This window comes from Lactuca sativa, chromosome 2, assembly GCF_002870075.4.
Source record: "Lactuca sativa cultivar Salinas chromosome 2, Lsat_Salinas_v11, whole genome shotgun sequence".
Classification (NCBI taxonomy): domain Eukaryota; kingdom Viridiplantae; phylum Streptophyta; class Magnoliopsida; order Asterales; family Asteraceae; genus Lactuca; species Lactuca sativa.
The window spans coordinates 178,331,805-178,342,375 of NC_056624.2; the positions used below are offsets into that span (position 1 = coordinate 178,331,805).

At 33.1% G+C, this 10,571-nt stretch overlaps 2 protein-coding genes across 2 annotated transcripts; both read left to right on the top strand.

Annotated features, from left to right (window-relative positions):
• The first annotated feature begins 2,605 nt into the window (after positions 1-2,605).
• LOC111885281 (uncharacterized) lies at positions 2,606-3,943 on the top strand. The gene has a single exon (XM_023881546.1). The coding sequence runs from the start codon at positions 2,606-2,608 to the stop codon at positions 3,941-3,943; it is 1,338 nt and encodes a 445-aa protein (XP_023737314.1).
• Positions 3,944-9,360: 5,417 nt separating this feature from the next.
• Positions 9,361-10,365, top strand: LOC111885280 (uncharacterized). The gene is made up of 2 exons (XM_023881545.2): positions 9,361-9,414; positions 9,526-10,365. Exons 1-2 carry the CDS (start codon positions 9,361-9,363, stop codon positions 10,363-10,365), a joined length of 894 nt encoding a protein of 297 aa, XP_023737313.2.
• The last annotated feature ends 206 nt before the right edge of the window (positions 10,366-10,571 follow it).

Sequence of the window (10,571 nt, forward strand, 5' to 3'; positions counted from 1 at the left end):
CTGTTAAATAAGAATTAGGATTTTTGGCTAGATTAGTCACTTTTTTAATAGAAAACTACATTGATAATAACCGTAATTAATCGGTTGTAAACTATACGGGCCAAAACGATAATTAAATCATTTCCCATTAAAATTAAAATTGTAATCTATCAAAAGTGTAATTTCCTAAACTGCAAAGTATAAGGACCAAAAATGTAATTTAGTAGGATAATTAGAAATTTCCTAATAAATAAATATCTTTTTGTCACATGTTATATGACACATGTAATTTTGTGGTTATTTTAAATTAATTTTTATTCTATATGTCATTTTCTGATTTTTTTTTTTATTTTATTAAATTGTAGATGATATTTATATTCAATAATAAATGCATATCAATTTCATTAATGAATTTTCCTTAATTTCAAAATTACCAAATTAAAGATTCATTAATTTTCTTTAATTATTTATCTAAATTATTTGTTTAAATTTAAAAAAAAAAAAAAAAAAAAAAAAAAAAAAAAAAAAACACTTTAATTTTTATAATTCAATATTTTTTCACTTTTTTCTTAAAAATTCATACTTTTCAAATGTTTAGAATCTGTATTGTTTTTGTTTTAAAACAAACTTATGTAAAAATGGATCTCACACCTAATATCATATTATTTTGATAAATAAATAAATAAATAATTAAAAAAAAAAAAAAAAAAAAAAACACTATCTCTTTAACCCACATCCACCCATTTCTAAGGTGTCTTTGTATTCAATCATAAAACACGGACAAACTTTAGAGTTATGGGGTGTTTGGATAGGAAAAAAAAAAGGTGCTTATTGCTTATTCCCACAATAAGCTAATTTGAGTGTTTGGATAAAATTCAGCTTATTAGGCTAAATAAGCTAATTTTAATAAGCATTCCTCCTCATGCTTATTGTTTATTCCCACCACAAATAAGCTATAAGCAATAAACTAAAAATCTAATCCAAACACCCCTTAGACGACCTAGAGTTTGAATCATAAACCTCGTTTATGAATTTTATCGTCTCAACCATAAATACTATATTTCAAAAAAAAATAATAGTTTAATACAAGCATCCCCTCGAAAGTAAGCCAATTCTATGTTAGTGGGACGTGGGACCAAATTTCACATAATACAAACAAAACACAGGGCTAATCTTTGCAAAGACCAAATAAATCATCATTAGTATTAAGATTTATTTATTATAATAATGGGGGTACATAAAAAGATCCTTAAAGTACAAAATGGTAGTTCGTTTCTTTTACTTTACAAAATACAATGTATTTGGTACATGATGAAAAACAATTGTAATTATTATATTTGGTTTTAAACATTTAGTTCGCGATAGTTGAAAAGCTAAATGATTGTTAAAAAGCTAGCTACTAACTGATAAGTTAGCTGAAAGATATAAAATTATATAAAAGACATTTTCCAAAATAAGTTTTCTATAATTAATTAAGGATATATTTGAGAAGTTTGTAAAAAAGCTCTTGAAAAACTACTTTAAGTAGTTTTTTAAAAGCTAGCTTATACGCTAGCTTTTTAACTTATCAAACACGACAACCCAAAAAAACTCGAAAAATAAGCTAGTTTTTCAGAGAGTTATGGCGTGCCAAACACAGCCTTAAAAAAAATGTTTGATGTGTAAATTTTCTAAAAATAAATAAAGCACTTGAGGTCCAAGATCATGTAAAATTGTAGTTCAAGACATAGTTATTTATTTATTTATTTGTCTAAAATCTTCTATTTGAAAATAACACTTAAAATAACCATCCAGTGATAAAAATTTGTTGTAAATAGACAAAAAGCAAAAAAAAAAAAAAAAATAGTCAACTTTTCCTAGGCTTTCTTTTTAATTTAGCCAAAATGTAAAATTTAAGAAAAAAATTCTAATAACCACTCATTTCGCAAGAGATACTACAAAACAAGTTTTTACACAAGAAACGTCCGCAGCTATAAAAACGATAAAAGAAGAACGGTACGGCAAGGGCACAAGTGAAATACGTTTCTCCCTTTCTCGGTCAGCCATCTGTCCTTTTCTTATCAAGTCATATTTCACTTTCGGAGTCAAACACATAAAATTGCTTTACCAAACAGTTTTAGCCGACCAGCCAACAAAAAAATGTCTGACCTAACTCGGTCAAACATATATCAAACATGTCATGAGATTTTGTTTTAACCACTGTGAAAATGTCATCACAAAAAACTTCCAAAAAAAATATTTTTTTGAGAAAAAATCTTAATATTTGTAGAGATATAATAATTTCGCAATATGTAAGCTGAGTTTCACAATGTTTTTTTTTACGATGAACAATAATATTACACAATAAATTTTCTTTTTTATTCCAGGGAAAATGACCTTTGAGGGTAATAAAGTGGTCAATAAGTACTCATTTGATCCCTTATCTTTTTTTTGTCTTTATTATACCATTGAACTTAATAATCATGCTCACCAAAACCCTTGATACCGGTTATCACCTGTTTTTCCGGTTATCTCATTTAATTAGAGATGACATGTCGTATTACATGGACCTGGAACACGTTGCAAACTTGTTACTCTTTCACCCCCTTTTTTTGTTGTTTCAATCTCTGATGTTGATTTTGGTGCAATGGATCTCAAAGAGTTTAAGTTGTTCGTTGCAAAGTTGATTGAAGGCAGTTGCGATAATGTATATTACTGCACTAGAAATGAACCATTGGCAGGGGGTATTAGGAGAATTGGGAATGATGCTGACTACTATGAGTTTATTGAAACGGGTTATAGTGATGAAGCTGGTCGAACAATGAATGTGTATATAGACCACGAAAATGAAGTTGTACTTGATTGGGCTAATATAGAAGTACTAGAAGATGATGAAGGGCATTATTCTGAGCCATACGTGGATGATGATAAAGATTCACAACTTTCTGATGATATTCCATGTGAGCATGAAGCAGATGGTTACATTCCTTCTCTTGACAAGACTGTTGGTGATGAATTCTTACACCGGGTGTCAGGTATTTCTAAGGATAAAAATGATGAGCTTGAAACTGATGAGGTTGAAACTAACAATGGGGATGACAAACCAGTGTACCCTGTCCATAATGAGAACCAGAAATGGGACAAAATGGTGCCAATTCTAGGTATAAGATTCTCTAACCCTATGGAATTGAAAATTTGTTTGACTAACTATGCAGTGAAGAATCGGTACAATCTTTATTATGAGAAAAATGATAGTCAAAGGTTATTAGTGAGATGTTATAAAGATAGCAAGAACCCATCTTGTCCTTTTAGACTGTGGGCTTCCTGGATGAGTAGTGAAAGGTCTTTCCAGATTAAGTCCTTAGTTGATGACCATAACTGTTCAAGAGTCTTCAAACTTGGTTCCATTGTAACATATAAATGGATTGGAAAGCATTTTAAGAATCAACTTTTGAAGAACCCCAAAATGAGCATAAGGAAAATGAAAGCCAAAGTGAGTATAAAGTTTAACTTGATTGTTAGTGTGACTCAATGTAGAAATGCTATGAGATATGCTTTGGATGAGATAGAGGGTAGTTTGATAGAACATTATGGTAAAGTATGGAGTTATGGTGAAGAAATAATGAGGAAAAATCCTGGTTCAACAGTAAAGATAGATGTGAATGTCATGCCTGATTCCACCACTTACTTTTCTAAAATGTGTGTTTGTTTTAAGGGTGTGAAGGATGGTTGGATTGCAGCATGTAGGAGGGTAATAAGGGTAGATGGTTGTTTTATAAAGGGTATATGTAGAGGCCAACTGTTAGTAGCTATGGGCAGGGATGCAAACAACCACATCTTCCCTATTGCATGGGTTGTGGTGGTAGTAGAAAATAAGGAAACATGGAGGTGGTTTCTTGACCTCCTATTGGATGACATTGAAATGGGAATTGGTCATGGATTGACCCTTATATCAGACCAACACAAGGTATATTTTCTTTTATGATTTGTTTGAGTTCAATGTTTTTTGTTATGTCATCCATTTCCTATTCTTTCAGGGGTTGGTAGAGGCTGTCAAAGAAAGAGTTCCAGCAGCAGAGCATAGTGTGACATCCCCAATTTCACGGCCAGAAAAGACCGATTTGTTTATGCTTTGTTTTTAAAATCAAAGTAATCATTTAAAGAAAATTGTTGCAGAATTTGTTCCCAAAACAAAATATGATAAGAATTTATCAAAACGTTTCTCAAAGAGAAAGTATTTTCATTATATATCAAAATCTCGGGATGTCATGTTCCGATACAGACACATAAGCATAAACAGAACTTACATTTATTTACACTAATGATTTACATCTCCTTTAATCTCTCAGTGAAATATGTCTTCGTATTGATACTTGTGATACAAAGAAAACTGAGTGGGTCAGGCTTGGGAGCCTGGTGAGAATATAGGGTTTTCAACCCACAATAATACATTTATTATTCAATCATCAAACAATCAACCCAAATACCCATCCCCATTATCTCCTTTATTTCTTAAGGTTTTACCCTAAGAACCAATTATCCTTAATTCATTCATTCCTAAGGATTTACCTAAGGAATTGGCACGAAGTCCATTCCTGCCAAAATTTAGCTATCAGATGCTAAATCCCTAGCTATCAGACGCTAATTTCATATTCACCAAGGTTTACTCAACAAGCGCTAACTCCATAGTCGCCAAGATTTATACAATAGGCACGAAGTCACATCGTCACCAAGGTTTATCAATAGGCACTAAGTCACATCGTCGCCAAGGTTTACTCGATAGGCACTAAGTCACATAGTCGCCTGGGTTTACTCAATAGGCACGAAGTCGCATCATCACCAAGGCTTACTCAATAGGTACGAAGTCGCATCGTCACCAAGGTTTTACTCAATAGGTACGAAGTCGCATCGTCACCAACTGTTCCATCTATCCATGTTCTACCCAACATTTTTGTAGATATAAAGACAAACACAGTTTAAATCATTTAACACCTGTATAAAAACATCAATTCCAAGCTCATCTCAAATAGACAAATAATATATAACACATAGCACGTATTTCATAGTTAATACTTTACATTTATGTATTAGAAGAAAGTAACCACACACTCACTTGATCAGAAGATGATCGGACATCACTACGGCTCTAAGAGTAGTAGCTCTTCGGTGAAACTAGAATATCTTCAAATACCTGGCTTCTCGCACGCAGAGCTTCGGCTCAGAAACTTTTTTCTCCTCAGGATCTTTGGGGCTTCGGGACTCGCTTCGGGTATCGAGATGATATCAGGGCTTCGGGGGGTTAAAATAGGGCTTAGAGAGAGTATCGGGAGTGAGAGAGAAGAGTCGGAGCAACCAAAATCGGCTGACCCTTGATTTCTATTTATAGGGTGAAATTTATGCACTCACGTCGTGAGTTTTAAGTGTTCACGTCGTGAGAACAGTAGGTCACTACGTTCGTCACTCATCCACTTGCTCTAGAGGCTCCAGAAGGCGTCAGAAGTCAGTTCACATCGTGAAGACTGTTTTCACGTCGTGAACCCTGACAGTTTTGGGGTTTCGCGCCCGAATTTCAAAAATTCATAACTTTCGCATACGAACTCCGTTTCGACGTTCTTTATATCGACACGAAGGTGAGATTATGATCTACAACTCTCGTTTAGACTCCGTTGGCTAATTTTGACTTTAATTTTAATATATTATTAATATATTATTTTTAGTAGGCCGGGACAGGAAAACTCCGTTCGAAATTCATAACTCCTTCATCTGAACTCCGTTTTTGTCTGTCTTTTTATTGTTGGACTACTATTGATGAGATCTTCAATTCTCATTTAGAAAGTTTTGGCTAAATATCACTCAACCTTAATCTCGAGTTTCGGGCTGTATACTGCTAATGCTAAAACTTCGAAAAATCATAACTTCTTTATACGAAGTCAGATTTAAACGTTCTTTTTATGCACGCTCTTGGTTTAATGTATTCTACGACTTTCATTTAGATCGCTAAGGCCAGATATCGCTCTAACGTAAATTCACTATTTACCTCGCGCTGTGTCGTGCCGGTTCTGTCGCGAAACTTCGACAGGTCATAACTTCTTCGTTATAACTCATATTTCGGCGTTCTTTATATGCACGGAATCCTTGTAACATATACTAAAACTTAGTTAAGATTAGTCCTTCTAAATAATCTTCCATCAAAAAGTCATTTTTGATGCTTATCGTCTCTAAATTGACTAGCCCGGATCTACGGGCGTTACACATAGACAATGTGCTAGGCACATCTATGCTAACTTCAAGAAAAGATTCAAAGGTGAACAATATAGGAAGTTGTTTTGGGCAACTGTTGCTAGTACTGCTCGACCTAAATTTGAGGCAGAAATGAATTCTATGAAAAAATTGACCCTTTAGCTTATGAACACCTCATGGAAAGGGACCCTAAAAGTTGGTGCAGGGCATTCTTTGAAGTGGACAAGGCTTGTGATGCTTATGAGAATGGCATATCAGAAAGTTTCAACTTTGTTATTGATCTTGCTAGGAAGAGATCACTCCTCACCATGTTGGAAGAGATTCAGATTTATGCAATGGAGAGGATGTATAGAATGCTGCTAGAGGGACAAAGTTGGGGTAATTTAAAAATATACCCATCAAGACATTAACAATTGATTAGTGTCAAACTTAATCTGGACCATTTTACCCTTGGATCACATCAAGACAGTAACAATTGATTACTGCCAAACTTAATGTGGACCATTTTACCCCTGCATCATGTCCAATTCAATAACCTGTTAAACACATTAATACTTCTTTGAAACCACTCAAAACATCAAATTATCATTAATCAAAAAATTTAGTCTTAATACATTAAGAAATGTTTGATGTATCCAATGTGGTTAATGTGGACCATTTTACCCTTGGATCACATCAAGACATTAACAATTGATTACTGCCAAATTTAATCTGGACCATTTTACCCCTGCATCATATCCAATTCACTAACCTGTTAAGCACATTAATACTTCTTTGAAACCACTCAAAACATTAAACTATCATTAATAAAAAAAAAAAAAAAAAGATTTAGTCTTAATACATCAAACAAATTACAACATTAAGGGTTACATTTAGTCTTTGAATACAGGTAAAACTAACTACTTCTTAAACACAAACAACAGAAACAACACAATCATCACAACTTTACGAGTAAATAGCTTCCATTTGAGTTTTTCAAACTCTTGTCTAACAACCAAATTTTCTTGTTCCATCTTCATCTTACATATGCTGATCTCGTTTTGCAATATAGAAACTTTAAGGGTTAAATTGCATAGTTCTTTTTTGTCCTTCCCAGAACTGACTTCGTTTTCAGGGGTTTCAGGCTCCAACCATTCCCAGAACTTGCATTTTAGTCCTTCATTCTTGAAAAAAGTAACAAATTAATTAAAGAAAGAAGATTAAACGAAAAGTAAAAAAAACATTTAATTTACCATGGAGTTAGGGAACAATCTGAATTTTTTTCCTGGATTGTCTTTAGTTCGTGAAGTTCGTACACGAGATGGTAACCCACAGTAACAAGGATTTTCAGGTTGAAATTCAGCATTTCGTTTGGAAGAAATAAAAGAAGAAGACGAAGCATCCATGTCGATCTAGGGCAAGAATGATGCAGTATTGCAGCTTTGCAATTAATAAGCCCAGTTTATGCCACGTAATATCCACATAAGCACTAACCTACAACAACCGGTATCGAGGGTTTTGGTGAACAGAATTATTAAGTTCAATGATATAATAATAAAAAAAGATAAGAGACCAAATGAGTACTTATCGAACACTTTATTACCCTCAAAGGTCATTTTCCCTTTATTCCACGTCATTTTAGACATTTCACAATGTCCAATCCCATACACCCAGCATATAAGAAATTTTCTTAAATTTAGAAAAATTTATGGAAGAAACTTAATAATTCAAGCTATTATTTATTTTATTTAAGACAATGTCACAATCATTTGTGTTGAACCACGGCAAAAAGTGCCATCATCTCCAACGGCTCAATTCGTCAGTGGGCCATGCCAAACGTGAGTTTCCATTGTCAAATCGAATACAATTATCACCATTATTTGCTAATAGCGTCTTAATCAATACACCAATAAAAATCAAAAAAAGCTCCGCTCTTTTTTTTATTCCTTGTGTTCTTCATAAGATAGAAAAGAGAATTTGTTCTTCAATTCACATCTAATAAAAAATTAACACCAAGTCTTAAAGACACCTTAAAATAATTAAAATTAAAAACACCTTAAAAAATTAAGAAAAAAAATTAACACAAAGTCTTAAAGACATCTAATAAAAAAAATTCACATCTATAAATGGTCCGGTTCCGGTGAGTGTTCGTTTTTCGGTGATGACTTGTAAAGTCATCTTAAAAAATTGAAAAAAATACAAATATTAAAATCGAGCATAGTATTATATTTGAGACAAAAAAAATTATGGATCGTTAAAATTGAATCATAGATCATAAAATTGATCGATGATTTAATTTTAATAATCTATATTTTTTTGCAATTATTTTTCTCTCCAATATAGTATTATGTTCGATTTTATAATTTGTATTTTTTTTAAATTTGTTTCGATTTTTTTAAGGTGTTCTCACGAGTCTTCACATGATCTTGATTATATATATATATATATATATATATATATATATATATATATATATATATATATATATACACACACACACACACACACACACATAGAGAGAGAGAGAGAGAGAGAGATTCATTTGAGACCATTTTAATATTGTGAGACATGACGACACGATCCAAGCAACTTATCTTGGAAATCATAAAAATAAATAAATAATTATAAAGAAAAATCAAAAAGTTCTTTTTTTAATATTATTTTCATTATTTAATATATCCAAAAAAACATTTAAATAAATAAAAAATAAATAAATATTAAAGAAAAAGTTACCGTTTTTTTCAAAATATAAGTGAAATATTCTAACAAAATATTACACTACAAATAATCAAATTGAATTTTTAAAATGTTACAATATTCTAATATTCTACTAAAGTTGATAGTTATGTTAAAATATTCTAGAATTATTCTACTAGAATTGTCAAATTTGTTAGAATTTTCTAATATTCTATTAGAACTTTTTGAATATTTATAGTTTAATATTCTAGTAGACTATTATAAAATTCTAAAAATTCGATTTGAATATTTGCAGTATAATAATCTATTAGAATATTTCATATATATTTTGAAAAAAAAAACGGTAATTCTTTTGTGGATAAAATAAATGACGAAAATAATATTTAAAAAAATCAAAAAATTTCATTTATTTTGCATTTTAAAAATATTTTTTGTTTTCTCCAAAATGAATGGCTAAGATTGTGTCTCCATTTCTCACAAAATATAATGGTCTCACATGAACCTAACCAGGGGAGCGTCCAACCGAGATCATTTCTTATTGTAAGAACATTCGAGAAAAAATTGTATAATTTGCAAGGCGGCATTTTTGTAATTAAATAAAAAAGTAGATGTGAATAAATATATTTATATAAATAAAAAACAATTAAAAAGTCACTAACCAACACCACTCACCATCCAACCAACACCACCCACCACCACCTCCTACCACTCGCCACCACTAACCACCTATCTCCACCACCTACGACACAACACCACCATCCACCCACCACCACCATATACCAACCACCATCCACCACCCATCACTCATCACCACCACCACCACCCACCTCCACGACCATCCCACCCATTACCCCCACCACTAACCACCACCCATCACCACTACCCACCTTTATCACCTATTACCGCCACCTCCACCATCATCCATCACAACCAACCACCACCCGTAACCACCACCCACCACTACAACCAATCACCACCAACCACCATCACAACCACCCACCTCCGTCAACCCTACCATCATCACAATCATCCACCACCACAACCAGCCATCACCCTCAACCACTTGGAACTACCACCCACCACTACCCCCAATCATCACCAACCACCACCTGCAACCACCATCACTACTACCCGCTTCCCCTACCTATCACCACCACCATCTCGTGCATCACCCATCAAAACCACATGTCACCACCATCTCACCACCGACTACCACCACTCATCACCTCCACCTGTCTCCATCACCTATCACCATTATCCCACCACCACCCACCATCCGCCACCACCAACTACCACCACTTTCCACCAACATCATCACCACCCATTACCTACCACCACCACCATCCTCCACTAAACATCACCACACGTCACCACCACATACACCACCACCCGTCATCACCCACTCATCAACACCACAACCACCGAGCCGCCCAACATAACCCCTATCACCACTACTACCCACCAACCCATTGGTTGTTCTCGTATATATAATCACATGTGATTTATATAGACAATATTTGTTTTTCCTAATAAAATCATATGCAATTAGATAAGTTTAATCACGTGTGATGAAATGTATTTAATCACATATGATTGAAATGGACAAAGAACAATTATTGAATCGAGAACGTGAAAATAAATATTGTCCACATAAAAATATTATGAGATTAGATACATATAATCACATGTGATTATAA